General features: G+C 41.2%; 1 protein-coding gene across 1 annotated transcript in view; it reads right to left on the bottom strand.

Annotated features, from left to right (window-relative positions):
• WWC3 (WWC family member 3) overlaps nt 1-20,178 on the bottom strand; it is a 120,573-nt gene that overhangs the window by 31,750 nt on the left and 68,645 nt on the right. Inside the window, exons 7-8 of the mRNA XM_018553504.1 lie at nt 14,955-15,101; nt 9,906-9,979 (exon numbers count right to left, since the gene is read on the bottom strand). Coding sequence (XP_018409006.1) covers nt 9,906-9,979; nt 14,955-15,101 — 221 coding nt within the window. The remainder of the gene's footprint in view (nt 1-9,905; nt 9,980-14,954; nt 15,102-20,178) is intronic.

Here is a 20,178-nt window from a genome sequence, read left to right as displayed (position 1 = left end):
AAAAGGGAGTCCCCCCCCCCCTTCACAACCCATGACAGGATAATCTCGTCATGAAGTTTGAAGGGGTTAAACAGACTGTTCAGTTTTAGAAGCAATTATGGTGCCTCAGTTGCCGCCAGATCACTTCTACAATCCGGTAACCAGGCCGCCGCCCCCGCCTTCCTCCCCCCCGCCTTGTTTCCTGGGCTCCGCTGCCCCTCCTATGGGCCCAGGACCAGTTTGCCGGGTGTCGGCAGGAAGCAGGGGAGGAGATTGGTGAACATCCGTTCACCGATCTCCTCCCTGTGTTATGGGAACGACGCGTATTGCATCACTTCTGGTCCCATAGCTGTCATTGCTGGGCTCCGGAAGCCAAGCTATAAGCTATTGAAGTGCGACCTGCACTTCAATAGCTTATATGGAGTGTAAAGGTGATGCTAGGTGTATTTTGGACCCCCAGTAAGTAAAGAGTACTTGTCACTGACAATATACTATCACATGGGGGGCTTCTAAGCCCCCCTATGTGATAATAATTAAAGTAAAATTTTAAAAAAAAACAGTTTTAAAAATAATATTAAATAAATTAAATGTAAAAATAATAAAATAAAACGTATTGATAATAAGTTGCGCTAATGTCTTGCAACATAAACATTTGCAGCTGCCGCCATTTTATTCTATAGGGTCTTGGCTTTCTCATTAATATATAATGTTTGGGGGTTTTAAGTAATTTTAAGACCTAAAATGTGGATTATAACATGGGTGCAAAGAATTAAAAAAAGGCCTTGGTCCTTAAGGGGTTACCTAAAAAATGACAACAAAGGCACCTTTATGTGTGTTTAGTAATGGAAATCTACAAATAGATAGATAGATAGATAGATAGATAGATAGATAGATAGATAGATAGATAGATAGATAGATAGATAGATAGATCAGAGCAGATGGATTCATCTCCCTTTACTGCCTGGAATTCTGTATCTGCCTCTAGAACATGTGACAGTGAACATCATTTCAAAGGCAAAAATGACCTTTCCCCCGAGAGTAGTTTACAGATGAGATTTCCCAGGAAGAACCTGGTGATGTAACCTTTCCAGGATAAATCTGTGAGGCAAGGGCTACATCACCAGTGCCTCACTCAACCCAGAAGTGGATTAACAGTAGTTTTAAGTCAAAGCAAAATATGTTTATGTTTGATGATTTCATATCACCATGCAGAGCTTCATGTTGAAGTGATTTTTAGTGAAAGGGGGTAAAGGTTCACTTTAAGGCTCTAATATCAACACAAAATATGCAGTGGTATCACAGTGATTGGTGGTCATGGTGAATGGTGGGCGTTGTCCTACAACATATGGTTTCTTGTAACACATTTTCACATATATATGCTGAAAAAGGTGGATTGCAAGGGATGAATTGTAAACATAGATGTACTTTATAAGGTGAACATTATGATTGCAGCTGTGTGAAAATATTATGGATCATCTAAAGCAGTGGTTCTCAACCTGTGTAACCTCAGGACCCACATTTGTTCTTGGTCATTATCGGATCGGATGGTGGGTGAGAGGTGCATTTGGGGTGTCATTCAAATTAATGGCAACGCAATGCACTGTCCACACTAGAACACACAGTAGGTGCAATTGTGTGGTACAGCACATTAATCGCATGGGACTTAACGCACTGTACTCGTTTGAACAGACCCTCAAAAACATTGACAAGACACACACAACCACAGACATAATCTCACAGACATTCTCACACACACATACACACTCCAAAAAAAAATATAATTTTTTTTCTTTTTTTTAAGATCCACCCAGTCTCTCTGCCTTATGAGAACTGGAGTAGATCCTCATCCTGGGGTCCAGTGTGGGCTGCTGTGCTGTGACGGAGCTCCATCGATATGTAGATTGTTTGTACTGCTACCTTGCACGCCCCGCAGAGGTGTCAGGAGTCAGAATGTGACATCAGTCCAGTCCAGGCAACTTTACAGGGCACATGTGGGAGCTGTAAGCAATGCATGTATGAAGCTCCCTTGTGGCCATAATTCCAGCCCACCCCACCTCAAGCTGACACTCAGTGCTGGGCAGCATATTTTGAATGCTCTGCACGAAAACTGACGGTGCTGCGCTAGGGGGAGGCTGAGGAGTCTCTCACCTAGAAAAGTGGAAGGCATGCAGTGACCCACTGAACATGGTGTCACAACCTACTTTTCGATCACAACCCACCAGTTGAGAACCAAGGATCTAAATGAAATACTAAATGAAGTATCAGGCCATCGTCACAATCCTTATTACTCAACAAATGAGCTCAACACATTACACAGTTTAGCATTTCCAGCACCGACTTCCTTCACAGCTCTCCGCATTCAGTCTTCTAACATCTCAGACCCGCAAAGGAAGTAGATGATGGAAGACTTCCCTCTGCGAGTTGCTGTGATCACAGGTCTGAACAGTGAGTAGAAAACTATATAACGTCCAGCAGCTGGCAATCAAGCAGGTCCTACTCTGTTTGAAGTCTGAACAGTATGCCCACCAGCCCAACACAGTATATTATTGGTACAGGCCCAGTGGGGAAATGCCCTTCTACTCCCAACAAAGTGCGTCCCTGACTCTATCAGGGTTATTCACTAAAGGGTGAAGAGTTTGGAGAAGGCAGGAGAAGTGAACAATCTCGGACAACATAGCTGAACTGGAAATATTATCCAATTCAGCTCACTTTCCAGTTCAGCTATATGGTCCTAGATTGTTCACTTCTTCTGCCTTCTCCAAACTCTTCAATAACAGTCAGCAGAGGCAGGGAGCACAGGATGTTATCAGCTCAGTGCATTTTTGGCAGGGTCAACAGGTTTGCACTTACAACAGAGATAAGACAAAGCACTTTTGAGGCCCATTCACACTCAGCCAGGGCTACACTGGCTCAGTTTCCCAACACAGAGACAAAGTAGTTTGCCTTGGCTCAGTACACACTGAAGAAAAGTACACCCGCAGCGCACAACACAGTGCCAATAGAACTCAATTGAATGTCACTCATCGCATTTTAATAAGGTTATAACAAAAATAAATTAAATATTGTGCCAGGATCCAATGCATCAGCACTGTACCTGTTAGTGCACACCAGTGGCTGTGTGTTTAGCATGGCTTGCTGGCGTCTTAAGTGGCAGCATTAATGAACAAGGTAGGCTTTGCCTATGTTTGTATGTTTTGGGAATGAAGGATTTCAGGACCGAGCTACAAACACAGCCACGACTAATGAGTATTTCCATTTTTGCAGCCAAATTGGGATAGCACCTACTTTATATTTGTTACATTTTTCCATTCACATAACTTGAAAAGCTATGTTTAAAATGTGCTGGTAACATTTTTACTTGCTCTTTTCTGAAAACTCCACATCTAAAGTTTTTCTCTGCTATCTAATGTTAGGAAGGGGGCCTGAGAGTTAATGTTTACCATAATTATCTCGATCTGTACTGCGCGCCAGATCTCATTATCAGTTGTAAACCAGAGCTGAACTGTCCTAACAAAGTTTTTAACAATCTTGTGGCTTGGTTTGTGCATTTTATGTTAATGAAATAAAAGCAGTCAGTCCCCACTTTGTCCCTCCACTTTTACTTTGAAATTGTTCAGAGGAGCTTGCAGGCTGGCACAAAGACCTGCTCTAAAGAAACAACTAGTAAGGTAGGAAATATTTAAGTACATTTCTTTTAGGTATGCTGTATGAGTGAGGACATAATAAACATATAGAGGGGTTTCTTAATTTTGACTGAAAACATGGAAGTACACTTTAAGCTGTCAGTTACCATGTGACAAACATGCCTAATGACAGTAATTTATTCTTACCCACTTAGTCATTATTGAATCCCTGATATTCACAAACCTGGACCTTCTGACTCAGGTCTCCAAATGGAATTAAGCAAGTTTAAAAGTATTACATAATCACAGCATGTTGCTGAACTGGATAACGAAATATGTTGTAGCATGTTTAATAATGTTCCACTATGCTATCCAAACTGAGTACATCGGGAAGATAAAAGCATCCTGTCATTCAATTGTTTTGCATCAGGAAGATAGAAGCAACTTGTCATCCAATTGTTTAGTGCTAATAACAGACACGGATTTGAAATTTTGAATTATTCCAAGGGCAAATGTGCATTTGAGTACAAGTGGTGTTGATGCTACAGACATTCATCCCTGAAAGACAGTCAAAATTAAACCTTTAAAAGAAATGTTCACCCCTGAAAAATTAATGTATTGTACACTAAAAAGAATTTGTTCCTAATCAATCCCATAAATGTAACCCCTAATCTACACCTAACCCCTAAGTCGAAACCTAAAGCTAAACCCTAAACATAATTTTTCACCTTAATATAATTCTCAAACCAAATCATTAAAGTGACTCTAAATTACCTTAACTGTTAACAAAAATGTAACTAAGCTCAATATCCTCAAATCCTCTCTGAATTCATGCTAACAGGTGACACTGTACTTCCTTCTGGAGGGTGGCTACTTTTGTTCCCCATGGTCCCTGTGTGTGTTGTAAAGTAGCCACCACTCCAAACTCGCTCCCGTGAAGGACTAAAATCTCATGTTTTGGGTACTAATTTGTATTGAGATTGGAGTCCATGACGAGAGCAGCCTTGGAGTGGTGGCTACTTTACAACACACACAGGGAACATGGGCAACAAAAGTAGACACCCTCCAGAAGGAAGGACAGTGTCAGCACCAATTCAGAGGTGATTTGAGGATCTACATCTGAGTGATACACAAATAAGATATATTTTTGTTAATAGTTAAAGTAGAATTAAAGTCACTTTTGTTTTACATATATCTACTGCTAGCAAGCAGTAGATATATGCAAATTAAAAAAAAAGTTACCAAATAGGTAATTACTTACATGTGGCTCTGCCGCTCGCTCCTGTCTGAAGATCTGAAGATTCTCGAGCGGCCATGAAGGATCATGGAGCGGGTGCATGCGTAGTAGAGAACTTCGGCCAGGAGAAGAGCAGAGACACAGTGTAAGTCAATGCACGCAGGCGGGAGTGTGGACGTCGGACTGACACCGCGGGACAAAGAAGACACAGCAGTCAGCTCTGGATCAGCAACCCGCACCAGCGTTGGAGAGACTTCTGAAAGCAAGTGCATGGAAGAAGATGATCGGCTCAAGAGGCATCATTTAAGGTACGTCCTTACAGCAGCATGGGGGCGATTGTGACTTTAAGGTCACTTTAAGGTACTTGAATGCATGTTTAAAATTTAACTCCTGAGTTTAGTGTCACCTTATGGTATATACCCTTAACTCCTATACCTAAACCTTCCACTACATAAAACTCTAAACTAATGCTTAAAGTGGATAAATCCCCTAACCCTAATGGTATATTGACAAAAGAATATTATTACAATAACATAACAATTAAGCTGATAACAGCAAAATAATACCACAAAGATTTGCTTAGGCCAAAATGCACAATGCCAACACAAATTGTGATAAAAGTTAGGCCCAATCTAGCATGCCAAAAAATAATAGTTTGCATAAATAGCATGATACCATGTTTAGATTTTAATAACAAGAAAAAAGACTATTTGCAATTTAAGAAAACCAAGCTGACGTATTTCAAGAAAAAAAATCTGAAAAAAGAGAAGGGAAGGTTTCACATATTACTTAATGTAGTGATTCTAAATAATGTTGACAGGTCATCTTTAACAACTTCAAAATGGTCTTCAGAATTTCACTCTTGCTCTGGGAATCAATGCCCAGTTTTCGTATGAGCCCAATGAAAATAACTTTATAGATGTCAGAGGTATTGCCTGCAGACACTTCTGGCAGGCTAAAGGATAAAATAATTCAACAGGGAAAATGAGAATGAAAGGACGCAGATGTAACTTAACCAAGTGTGTCACTGACTCAAAATGATAAGTGAATAGGAAATAATACTGTGCCTATTCCCCGATGTACCCTACACCATTTATAGGAGTGTAAAGATATACTATTGGCTACAGATGTTTTATTGCAAGTCCTGGCTTGGCCTATTAAACGACAGCATAAAAAAAAAAATCAAAAACATAACCTCCCGCTGTGGCTATTGTTTTTTTGACAATTGGTCCTGCTTTCTGTCAAAATACCTAAGCAGTGCTTGGTTGCAGGTGCTGTTCGTGTGACAATTTTCCACCCGGCTCCTTAGGTTTTTTCCATAAACATTGTTATCACAGTGGGTAATGCTGAAGTCAGGGAGACAGTTGTAAAGACAGGATACTTACATCCCGCCAGGCGGCGCCATCCTAGCGTATCCGTACGGGGCAAGGTAGACTGTATGCCCAGGGTCACGAGCCATCTGGCCCAACAGTTTTTTTTTTTTAATTGGAGGATATCAGGTGGGAGTCGGCAGACAGGGCCATTCACTGAGCAAATACACATATATGATTCTTTCTGGTTTTAATTCTGCTTTTTTTTTTTTCTTCGCAGCCTAACAGTTCAATTTGTACAGCTATCAAAACAATCATATATTTCCACAAAGGGGACTGTTGAGTGGTTTACAATCCTATTAGGACAGCCAGTGGCAATATAAAGGCAAAATTCTTATTTGAAATCAGTGATATAAATATATACAGTATTTTTACTGTAGTTGTATGAGCGTCTAAGAGTACTGCCCTAACAGCACAACTGATATGGGATTACAGCACCCTTAGCTTCTAAGTCAAAATTAAATTCAATCTATAAGTATAGAAATATTGAAGCTATCATTGACAATATGTTTAAAGTTGCAAGCTCTGGGACTGTTATCCCTATTTTTCATTTACTATTTAACAGGTCACTGGAACATACAGTATATGCAAGTCAGAGTTTCTAACTCCCCTGGCTGGATATTTGTTCCTATTTCTGTGGCCCTCCCTGATTCAGTTTCCTGTGTGTCTGAATGCCCATTTGTTGGCTAAGCTCCCCAATGCTTTGCCCCTGCCCAATGACCTGTCCCCCGATGACCACTGAGTCATTTTTGTTGGACAATGCAGTGGCAAGAGTAGTTAGCAAGACTTAGCCATGAAGTAAAGCCCAGTAAGAAGAGTAAAAAGGCAACATTAATTCAGACAGGAGCACAAAAGTATAGGCTTGCTTTTAGCTTTAAAAGTTTAAAGGTGGTGGTAAAGACTGGTTGGTATAGTTGACAAGTTGGCTTATCTCTGAACCAGTGATTCAAGAAGCATGTTCAATAGAAAATATAAATCAAAATAGCCAAGATAAAACATTTTTTCTCAGTATTCTCTCACTGATATCCTCTAACCAGCACATTCTTCTCCTACACAAGACTATTATGAGGAAAGTGTTGCCAGACGTTCAGTGTGTAGCATACACATATACATGAGTACAGGCACAAGATGCACAGAACACTAGAGGCCATTGTGTGAAGAATGCATAATAAATGAAGAACGTGACGGTACACTTTATCCAAAATCACATATCCTCCATGATGATGGCACACTTAACCTCCTTTACATCACATAATATGTTCTCCCTGACTCCTCTGACTATATACTTATGTCATCCACAGAAAATAATCCACACTATGTCATGGCTATAAAAGTAAACCCACCCATACCAAACAATGCAGGACATTCAATAAAATCTTTGCACCAATTTTCTTGTGATATTGACCTTTAAAAGGTCATGCACCAAATTCAAAAAAGCTTTGTCGCCAGTGATTTACCGACACTTACGACAGATTGAGGTATGCCTTAATAGCGCTATGGTTGTGACAGATTCGAAAACAATTATTGCCAGTTTAGATATTAGAAAACTCAGTAACTGAGACCATATCTGATCTGACGGGGCATCCCCCCCACTCCGACTCATTGTTTACAGCTGTTAGAAGGAGAATATTTCTGATGGCAACTCAATGGGGCTGGAGATGAGTCACTGATTGCTGATGGGGAACTAGCCCCACAGGCAGACAGGGCTGTGCAATGTGACAGGGTTGTGAAAAACCCAGAAATGGATAGCCAGAAATACAAATCCTTTAGCAGGTAAAACAGCTCCCACATATGTATTTATTATGTATGTCTCCACTGTGTTGGGCGCCGCCATCTTGGTGTATATCTAGGTATACACCAAGATGGTGGGGCCAATATCGGCGTGTGAGGTCACCTGACGCCACGCATGCATGGCGTCATGTAACGTCATGCTCCCTGCCTCCAAGATGGTGGCACACATTCACAGAACACGCTGGTGGCCAACATGGCCGCCACACATTCTCAAACAAATTATTATTATGTGTCTGAATACATTTCTCGTATATTTGGACATATAGTAATTCATTAATTTACATGTAGTCCAGGGTTTGTGTTCTGTTTTTTATTTTTACTTTTCTAGATGCACTTACTTGAAAAAAGGGGTCTGCACGACAACCTGACACTTTATTTTTATAGACTCTATTGTAGTTTGACATTTATTGTTTACCTTCTGTTGTTTTATTTGATAAGAATACTTCTATTGTGCCGACAAGTTTAATACCTTTGAATAAAAGTTTTATTTTTATCATACTTTTTAATATGTTTCTTTGCGGCTTAACAAAATAGGAGTCTTTAAATGGTGCGGATATTGGGGAAATTGGGTGTGGTTACGGGGGTGTGACCACTAAAGGATGTGGCCACTGAGGGGCGCTGTAAAGCTTTCTCGCAGAGGGCGCCTAAAGGCCTAAGGCCGGCCCTGTCTCCACAGTCATGTTTAACTATATATGTAACCCCATCCACGCCAAATAATATGTCACCTCTTATGTCTAACTATTTACTTAACCTCGTCTACATTAAATATTATGCCCTATGGCATGATCAAAGCCTTAATCCAATCCACCTCAAAACTGATTTCCCCTATTATATCTAATGATATATGTAAAGAATTCCAGACAAAACAGCTAAATACACAGATGAAAGACATACTGTTTCTCTGCCAAAGGATTCAAAATTCTTTGCACACATTTCTGGGATTCATACAATCCTTCCACACTGCATAGCTAGGAATATTACTTAATTTTTGAAGTAATTGTGTTGGTATCCACCAAGTTGTCTGATTGACAGTTGGCTCTGCCTCTCTAGGTCCAGAGCCAGCAGCGCCCACCCTTTCCCTTGGCTGTCCCTCCAATGAGTGCTAGAGGAGCAGAGAGGGGATCGGCATATTCCCTGTGGGGTGGGATGACTGACAGGGAGAAGTCATGAGCTGAGCAATCAGAGCAGTTTTCAGCTCTCGGTGTGTAGAGCTGGCGTCTGACAGCTATAGTGTCCCACGGCAGGCCTAATATTGGGAACAGTATAATTTTACTCTCAAATACTTCTCCTTTAAATACCCTATTATAAATTTCCCAAATCTTTAGTGAAAAAAAAGGATTTTTGCTAGGATATGATCGGATAATTGCAGTGAATACAGCTTCAACGTATTCACTAATCTCTGTGAACATTCACTAAGTGAACAGTCCCACCCCTTTTTGTGAATAAACCCTTTTGTCTTCACTTCCAACAAGTTGTACTATCTGTATGAGATTGCTTTGTTCACCGCATGCACCAGATAGGTTATCTACCTAAAGTGACCCTAGAAAGTGTGTGTTAGAAAGACTGTAGTAGAGACAACAGACTGTAATCATCACTAAGCCAGAGAATAGTACTCAGCATTCTGTAAACCGATGCTTCTATATAAATGATTAATAAAAACCAACATCAGAAAATGCCAACCCTACACTTCCAGTGACTCGATAGTCCATTGTATGTTACACAAAAATGTTTGTGCTAGAAAGTTTATGACTGACCTTTAACATCTAAGTGTATGAAAGGAATGCAGAAGTGCATAACATATTTCAACAGTCATTAGCTTGGCATATTTCAACATAATGGCTTTTCATTAGCCACCATTAGCTTTGATCAGTATAGTGCACAGTGCCAGTATAAAGGAGTGCTTACCTCTTCTTGGCTTCCTCATACTGCCAATTAAGTCTCACTCTGTCCACCAGTTTTGTTTTATCATCATAGCCATACTGTGTGAAATGAATATTGATTACATTAATAAGCAAATAAAAACAAAAGCCAATGACAAAGTTGTTAATGGCACAATTGTGCTTACATTTTTACCAACAATTCTAAAAGAAAACATTACCTTGAAAGAGGTTTTTGTGAAAGTTTTTTTTATTTTTGAGATAAGCCTTGTTTTCTAGGTATATCTTTGAGGTATAGAGACTTATGTCTCTGGCAGCCTATGTTTCCTATGTTCTTTCCATTGAATGGGGTATGGTCTCTGTTAGACTCTTCAGCATTCAACATATCTAGTATGTCTGTGTCCCCCACATCATGCAATCCTACAGGACCCTATTGTCAGGGGTCAGGGTACCACATTATCTGGCTGGAAACAGAGGCATCTGAAACTCCTTGAACTGTTGAATGCTAAAGAATCTTTTGGAAGTTACAGCCAGGGCCACACCTTCAGCGAGGCCAATTAAGGCAGCTCAAAACACAAAAATTCCCCAGCCTCAACCTGCCAGCCAGCCTGCAACCAAACAAGTAGCCCTGTCAACAGTATGCGTTGGTAAGCCTTCCCAATGTGCGCCCTGCTATAAAGGCTGGTTATAGATACATGCATGTACCATTTTTTCTTTTTTTTTCCAATTGAGGCAGCTGCCTCAAGAGGCACCTGTGGAGGCATGAAGGGGGGCAAAGTGTCTCTCTGCCTACAGCATAGCTCAATAATGTGGCTTGGCCACTGCGCAATGGGCAATCCTCCTCAGTGATGCAGAGTCTGTGCAGGCTCAGCATCACTCACTCAGCTCAGCACTGCCCGTGAGAGCACCTGCCTGTGTGACAGGCGCAGTGACCAGGTGCTACTTTTACTTAGTGACGCTGAGCCTGCACTTTTAAAAGGCTTAGTGTCAATGAGTTGACTGCCTGTATGTGCGGTTGCACACATACAGAGGCAGTGCAACCACTGTCCAAGGCCTCTGGCGGCATCCATCCCCAGTACGGCTCTGGTTGCAGTACTTCAACAGAGAGAAGATAGGAGACATGGGCCCCCGGAAAGGTATGCTACCTTTTCTATCATGGTAAACTGCTTTGGAGAATTTTTGGTGTAATGTTGATTTAACATTATTTTCTATATGCTGCTGTATACCGTTTTCAAAATCACTTCACATTAAGATTCTGGGCACTTGAAAAGGTCATCCTATCTTATTATACATATGGAGTATGACAGGCCAGGCCATCTCTGTGTTGTTCAAAAACTTCATTGCTTTGCATTTGTAATGCAAAGTATTTCTTCAGTAACTGTCACTGAGACATAACTTGCCATGTTATAGATGGAAAATAAGTGTAGGACAAGTGTGGTCACATGGTTTACTGATCAAAGAGCAAGCTTTGACTGAAAAAAATATCTGTGGTTTACCAAAAATATTAAAAGATAAGGTAGTAGGTCAATTCTTTTTTTTTTGTTGTTAAAGGATAGAAGTGGTGATCAAGTGAAAGGTGATCAAAAGTAGGTCCATAAAGACTTCTGCAGAATCTCCTACGCTATCTTTTTAAATCCTGCCACAAAATTTACCTTAAACCTACATTCACATGGGGCGTTCTGGGATTCCTGCGGCAAGTAACTTAGGATGTCCCTTTTCAGGTACGGCTGCTGTACACATTGAAGTAAATGACCAGGTGAAAGCGGCTCCATCTCTCAGTGGCAGTCCACATGTAATCATACATAGTACAAATACATGCGGTTTGGGATAGATGATTGTCGCTGGATGCATCCATCCTGTATCCAACGGCAATCATCTTTCCCAAACTGCATGTAATAGAATATTACAACTTGGCTGTGCTTAAACACAAAGATTCTTCAGTTACAAGGAACTAACGTTAACACAAACGTGACTGGTGTCCACTTTGCAATGAAAAGAATCCACCCTGTCACATGGGAGTGATTTAACTGTAAAATTGTGAAAGAAAAGACAGATTACATATTAGACGCTCCAGCATGACCTCTTCACCTGGTACAACATTCTTACTTCTAGACTTTACACTTTCTTCTGGTTACCTGCACTGAATTAATGAGTGGGAGCTAAATAGGGCAAAAATACAATAATCTAAAAAGGGAATGACACAAAAAAGGGATCTGGACATGGATATCCAATTTCCCACACATTCTAACAGTATCCTGACAGGGGCACTTCGGTATGCATTCCCCTGAATGTTTTTCCATCCAGAACTATGTAGACTTGTAGGGCTAGGGCTACACTGGATAATAAACTGCTTTGCTACTGAGCGAGAGCTAGCTCCTTGTTGGTGATCATCTAATTTGTCGAACACTAATGTGAATGTCATGCTAATAGAACAACTCTCAACAAGAAGTAAAAACTCTCAAAAATAACACTGCCAGTATAGCCCTAGCCTAATCGGCAAACATTCATTGCCCATACATGTTTAGGATTAAGATCAAGCATGTACATCAAACATGAACATGCCACAATTATAAACACATGTTTTGCCAAACCGAGGCTGTCAATATCAGCACTGATTGTTGCAAACCAGTAACATTAAATTCTAGTGAATGGTAATCATCATTGGCTTGTCTATTGAGCACTTTCCAATGTTTAAGCAGAATAAAACCGCAAAAGTCAACAGTAAAAAAAAAAAGCTACTTAAAAGTTTAAAAAAATGATTTTGTGCACTACTTACCTGCAATCCTGATATTTCCCTTGAAGTACTTCTTATTCATCCCTTTAGATCCTCAGTCTTCCGAGTTGAATGACATCCACCATCATTCAAACCACTTCCTCTGAACCTAGCCTGCCATCCGCATGCCCCCCAGCCCATGACTAGACAGTGAAGGAGAAGCCACATAGCTCATCTCTCTCTCACTTTTGCTATCAGTATGCTCCTTGTCAGCAGATTAACTGATTGGATTCTTGTTCTGCTTCTTCTCCCATTCTGAGCTCTGCTTTAGAGGCTTAGAAGAGGCTGATACCATGTCAAAGTCAAGTACTTACACTGCTTGTAATATAAATTTATAAGTGATGCTGCATCAACGAACACAAAACTGCATTCATGTGTGTATTTTATATCTGTCTAGTGTTCTAGTGTTCACCTTTAAGCTCTTTATGTTGTTAAGCAATTATGAACAAATATCATTTTGATAGTTTGTCTTTGGGCCTTTCAGTTTGGCAATCATTTTGCCAATAATTATGATACTGAAGCAATACATATATTTTTGAAACAAACAAGGCTTTTTTTAGTGGCACTGCCTTTCAAAAAACTATTCAATACGCTATAGATTTGAAAAGCAAAATGAAGGTAAAACATTTAAAATTACACTTTTTCAGTCTTACTACCGTAGATTAAAACATTTCTAAGTTACTAGATCTAACAAAATCTAACATTTTGTATCTGGTACAAAACATGGTGAAGTTATTGATCAACGGTACAATAAGAAACATTTGTGAGTGATAGAAAAAATCAGTGCTAAAATAAATTTCAAAGTAACCAGCTAGGGAAAGAAGAGGTTGAAAGGATTTAATATGGGCTAATCAGTAATGTAGCTATGTATTAATCAGAGCTAAAGAAATCAGTGGATGACAGAACAAGCCTGTCTTCTGCTGATAACAGCTTCAGGTGATGACAATGTAACAAATCCATCACATTGTTTCTGACATTGACACTGCAACAATTGGTTACAAGTCATCAATAAAGCTGGAGGTGATCATAGCATCTGCTGTGCACACATTGGGAACATGTGTATCAAACTGACAATGTGTCCTGAACCGAAGCAGGTCATTGCAGGATATAATTATTACAACCTGCAGGTTTTACGCCAGTTCCTGAAAGCATACTTCATATAGTCTTGGTTTTCAAGTTGGTAAACTTAATGTGTTAGTATCCACAACCCTAAAACAAATCTTTCAAAGGAGCACTAAGCACCACCAGAAGCAGATCGGTGCTTTTTGATGCAGAAACACGCTGTAAGCAAATGCCAAATTAATTAAAATGTAATGCTGAGGAAGACCACCACCAAACCCGTAATGCAATGCAGGGTGTCTCTCCATAGGCTGTGGAATGAGGCAGGGTAGTTGTTCATCCTTGACTGTTCTAAAAGCTGCAAGTTGCACACTGAAGGTGCACAGTCTTTCTGGGGTCCCAGCACTAGTTTGGCAAGACAAAGGCACTGTTGGCACCGAGTCTTCATTGGGGGGCTTGGGGATAGTTAAAAAAATGTTTTACTTAAACAACAACTTCCCCTTTACAGTTCCCTTTCTGACTCAGTAAAATACACAGAAGGAGACTCACTTTGGGATTCTGGACGGTGTGGCCCTGCCCAGAGCTGCACAGTCCTTGCATGAATAAAGTCCCAGCCGGGTCCTGTGTCTATATCAGTCTGTGGTTTTGTTCCTTCCTGTGGTCGTGTCCGTACTCCTCTGGATAGCTTAGTCTTTCAGCAGTACAGATATTGGATATTGGAATTGGAAAGCAGTGACAGCATGTGCTGTAGGCACAAGGCCCAACTGGGACATTTTTGCAATTTAAAATCAAATAGCACCACAACACATTGCTTACCATGTGTTACACAAATGTGAATACTTACAAAGACATAAGATTTGCTGTAAGTATACATTTATTGACATGCGACAGACCTATACATTTTGCTTTTTATCAGTAGCACAAGGACACTTTCATGTACACCTATCCTGTCTGCCTAACCCCCTAGTGGGATGCTGTGAGATTCTGGTAAGAATGCATCTGGGATGGAGGAGGTTTTTTTAGGTCGGGGGGTCTAGTCAGACAAGACGTGTGCAATATGTAAAAGTGCACTTATCCTTCTGCTACTGACAAAAAGCAAAACCTTTAGGGTTGTCGTATGTCAATACATTGATACTCACAGCAAACCTTATATCTTTATCAATTTACAGTATATCTATCTATACATCACATTATGAATGCCATTTTACTCCCAGTAACTTTGTAATTCGCAAAATAATACTTTACCTCTTCAATGTTATCCGTTTGAGAGCAGGCATCACAGAATTGCTGAGATAAACAAGGGTCACTGAGCGAGCTTGAATTGTGGATGTTTTGGATGGAGTCCGTGATACAACAACTGTTTCTGAAACCATCGGTCAGCTTGGCCAGGCTCTAGAGGAAAATAATGTAATTATGTTAAACCACTCCTCAACTAAATATGTATCAAAACAATGAACCAGCAGTTTTACATGTCAAGTCAAGGAAAGCAAAAAGTGGCAGCTGACATCAGACTCCAGCAGAACAGTGGCTCTTGGAGGCCAAACTATTCTAAGCACTAAATCACCACTGTAGTGACCAAACATGTTGCCAGAGAGTTGAGTCACTAGAAACAGCCAAACCGTACCCCAGTTTTTGCTAGTGGTGCATCTCCAATAATGACCATATAGTATAGGACAGGTGGATCTCTCTCCGGAAGTCATGTCTGTGGCTGTGAGAATCTTGCAATGCCTCATGGGGTTTGCAGTTCCACCACAGCTGGGGGGCCGGAGTTTGGCTACCCCTGGTATAGGAGATGCAGAGCACCAGTGGAGTAGCTATACAGAGAATGTTCTTTTTGTTTTTATGAATCTGTGTTGAGGAATAAAGAGTATAATCCTTGCAGTGGACACTCCTTAAAAGCACAAGCAAGTAAAGTAAAAATAAAAAGGTTGCTACAGCACTAGGTAGCTAGTGATTGCTGTACATCAGCTCTCTTCAGATGGAGATTTCAGTTAGTCCACCGAAAATTTTATGTTTTTAGATACAGGCTAAATTTAGTCAGTCACCCACTGCTTTCTATATCACTTGAGGACAGCACGGGTGGGATCCCCTTTACACAGCTCCTAGTCTGTTCCAATGTTCAAAATGACTCTGACCCTTTCATAATTGTCATGGAAGATCTGCAGATATAGGCCCTAAAGTTCTGACATATCTCCACCACAGTTCCTGAGAAAACAGCTGTGACCTGATTTAAGGATTTCCGCACTCTGAAACATTCCTATGGGGGCTGGTCACCCAAACGCGCGGGATGACGCGTTACAATAAGCCTGCCATCTGAAATGCTCCGAGCTTCTTTTGTAGCACTGATCAGCTAATTTTCCCTATAGACGTCAATGGAAACTTGCTGATTAGCGTGTTTTTAATCGTGTTTCAATAAAACACGCAACAAAATCAGCAAAATCAGGCTTTCAGAAAAAGTGCGTAAAACGCCCTGAAATGCTGCCGCACTGGTGTGAATGGAGCCTAAATAAAGTAAAAAAGATGTATTAATAGCCCAGTAATAGTGTCTCCCAAGGTAGTTGCTTTCTGCAACTTATGCTCTCAGTCTACCAGGTTCACTTCCTCTGCGTCCAGGCTGTCATGGGCCTGCCTCCTGGTGTGCTTCATCACGTAGCTTCTGCCCAGAGTATTACTGCACTGAACAACACTCACACATTACTATGAAGCAGTAGGAACCTTCTGCTGCCAAAGAAAAGGAAGGATCTGTAATGTCATTGGACTCACCAGAAGAGCCTTAGAAAGAAGGTGTGATATATATATATATTTCTCTTTTTTATTTAAAGTGCAAAACTACCTTAGGGATTAAGGGTACTCTTTGACCTCACAGATCCCTACCGGGAGAGAGAGCCAGACGAGCCCCAAAAGAAATCTATGGGGCTTTACTAAGCATGCATGGCGAGCAGTGTGAGGACTTTGTTGTGGGATGTAAACAAACACGGTAGTTACTAGGTGTCAGATCTCGACAAGCTTGCATCTGCGGAGGAGGAAGTTGGAATCTTTGGGGGAAGGAACTTTCTCTGCAAGTGCACTTTTTCTTTAACTTTACAGAATATACCAAAAAAACTGGATATCAGTTTTGAGAGGAATAAAACTTTAATGGCAATGTGTACCCAGCTTTGCGCAATTGCTCCTACAAAACACTTAACCTAAACACATTCTTAATAAAAGCATAGCAAAGTTTCTACAACAATATAGATCAACAGAATCAACAGTACACTTGTAAAATGCAAAACTTTTTTAACAATACATAAAAAACGACGTTTGCCAAAGTAAAAAAGACAACTTTGTTATGTAGTAGGAGTGTGCCAAGAAGCTGCTGTCAAACATATTTACTTTCACTAACTAATGTTTTACAAGCGGAACATTGGTCTCTTGGTAGAAAATTATTACCATATTCCACATAAAACACAATACAGGAGAATTATGAAATTGACGATTACTTTTATAGCAATATATTGTTGGTCCTACATTAGGATTATAGTGTTCTGATGACACATAATCACCTCCCTAAGGATAGGTATTATCTTTAAAGTAGTATTAAACTCTCAAACTTTTTTGAATAATGAATCCAGATCAAACAAATATACATTGGCCAGTAAAGTATTTATTTGCTGGCCACACTGTCTGCATCCAAGTGCGGGAACCTGGAACTGGACGAATGTGCAAGTCAGGGTGTGCATGTGACAGCATGTAGTTGCGTGTAGCGGCGTCCTCCCATAGGGAAAGACAGTCTGCTGCGCGCAATTACACACAGCACCTGTCACTTCCAGGATCAGATCTATTTGAAGATATAAAACCCTTCCTTTTTTTATATGCATGTGATAATTTTTGAAATAAATTAATTAATTAATTTTAAAAAAAGATGCATGCCATGAGAGCATCAATCTCGATGTATAGAGTATGTAAATGATTTCAATATATCATGTCAGGTCGTCCACTCATTATACTACATCATAGTGCAAAGTGAAAATCCAGACAAAAAGCTAAGTACATGGTTAAAATACATATATATGTTTACTGTTTTACAAAAGGATTTGTAATGTTGGCCAGCCATTCTTGTGAAAAACCTCTGCTAGTCAGCAAGATTATCACGGCTTCGCAGAGGTCAGCTGATACTCATTGGAGAGAGATGATGATGCTGATTCACTGTGCCATGAGGAGGCAGGAGATGTGAGACAGGGAGCTGAACTGATCAACCATGAACAGAAATTGCTTAACCGGGAAATATGTGTGTCACCTGTCTGGCTGTTCAGTGTGGAAAATCTGTATGAATCAAACGTTTGGCTGTACAGAATTACAAATCCTTTGGCAGTTAAAATAGTAGACCTATATGTATTTCAACTGTGTATTTTGTCTGGAGTTTTGCTTCATAGCGACCCTGTGGCGAAACAAAACAAAACAACAGAAAAAACCCTGTTACCTGTAACAGTGGCGTCACAAGGGGGGTGCACCCCGCACCCGGGTGCCACCATTGGAGGGGTGACATCAAAATGACTGACAGTCATTTTGGTGTCACCCCCTATGAAAAGTCAGGCACTCGGTCACAGACCGATAGTCCCGACAGTGTCAGGAGAAAGGAGGGGACCCGGCAGCATACCTCTCTCTGCCGTCGTCCATCACCAAGATGGCGGCCGGCAGGCATCAATAAGACGACCGCGCATTCGCGATGACGTCATGCGGGGATGGTGTCATCCGGTCTCTGCTCCGGGTGACACCCAGGCTCGGGATGCCCCAGACCTGTAAAATAAGAGTGGAAATACCATTTCTGCTTCCTGTACCACCAAACAACACTCCTTTCATGAGAAAGCCCCACCTGAAGTCTTCTTCAGAGATGGACACTTGTTGGACTGTTGTTTGACTGATCCCCTCCAAGCTCTCAGTGGTTCTTCTAATGCTAACCTACACAACACTACTGTCTCCTGCAGTGACTTGGCGGTCAGATGGAGAAACCAGTAAGCACTGCAGGAAAACCGGAGATTGACGCCCTAACCATCCCCTCTGCTCCTCCCAAAACCTCCTGTTCTCTAGCTCCCTCATCAATTGCTCCGCCGCCAGGACTTCTCTAGAGTCTATCTCATCCTTTGGAACTCCCTACTCAAACCTGTCCAGCTATCTCCTACTCTGCCTCTAGGCAATTCCTGAAGACTCATCTCTTCAGGGAAGCCCATCCGGCCTCAACCTAACCACTGTACTATCACTTTCTCAAACAATTCTTCCCCACACAGTACCACCTCTTGTATCGCTTCCCCCTTCGTTTTAGATTGTAAGCTCTCACGGACAGGGTCCTCCTGACAGGGGCACCCGGAGCAGTAACCGAGTGCCACCCCCGCCGAGATGTCACCGCGCGCTTGCGAGATGACATCATCGCGCACGCGTGACAGTATTCTGATATCTGCCAGCGGCCATCTTGATGATGGACACCGGCAGAGAGAGGAGGGGACAGTCACGCAGCGGGATAAGGTATGCCGCCGGGTCCCCTCCTTCATACATTAGTATATATTATTAAACTAATGAAAAAAAAAACAAATAATTTCCAGAAGTGCTAGTTTCTAAAGTAGACTTCAACTGAAGACTTCTCATCAATGGAGTGATGTTTCATGGGGCAGCACAAACGGTGACTATTTATCTCTTCTTCTACAGGTAACACTGTTGCTGTTTAGTTTTTACAATAGGGTCTCATAAAAAAACACCCTTTTTCCTATGTAACAGGTGCAGTATCCTATGAATCCTCTAATGCCTTACACAGGTACTATTGCATCTGCTATAAACCACAGGTTCTCAAGTAGCAGTTTGGTTACCCTAGAGCTGTGGCTTTCAACTGGTGGGTTGTGAGCCAAAAGTGGGTCGTCATATGCCTTCCACTGCACTAGGTGAGAGGCTCCTCAGCCTCCCCCTAGCGCAGCACTGTTAATTCTCGCGCCGAGCAGCCATTCAAAATATGCTGCCCTGAGCTCAGTGCCAGCTTGAGGCCGGGTGGGCTGGGGGTATGGCCGTGAAGGAGCTCCAGCCCTCCACAGTTTGATTGACAGCAGAAAGACACAGTTTGCAGAGGAGCTTAGGGTTAAATGTAGCTCCTTGAATGATGTCGCCAAGCTTTTTCTGCAGGCTCCGCTCATGGGAAAGGAGGGAAACGAGCTGTCACATGAACACACCGTTAAAAAATGTATCTGCCTAATTCTGTTTTCAAATATAAGTGGGGTTAAATGTTGTTCATAGTGCCAAGTGTCTTTCTGTGTTTCATTACATCATGTGCATTTAATACGCTTTAAGAAGAACCAGTCAAGAATAAACTAGTTGTAGTTGTAATAAACTAAAGTTATAAACTGCAGGCTTACCACTTAGGTTTAGCTGTTTGTCCTTTTATTTACTTTTATACTCTCTATCTCAGAGCAAAAGCATTAGCCCCCCTCCCCCCCCCCCCCCCATCTTA

This window comes from Nanorana parkeri, unplaced genomic scaffold (genome assembly GCF_000935625.1).
Source record: "Nanorana parkeri isolate BGI_ZX_2015 unplaced genomic scaffold, ASM93562v1 scaffold122, whole genome shotgun sequence".
NCBI classification, from domain to species: Eukaryota; Metazoa; Chordata; class Amphibia; order Anura; family Dicroglossidae; genus Nanorana; species Nanorana parkeri.
This window is presented reverse-complemented; position numbering and strand designations above follow the sequence as displayed.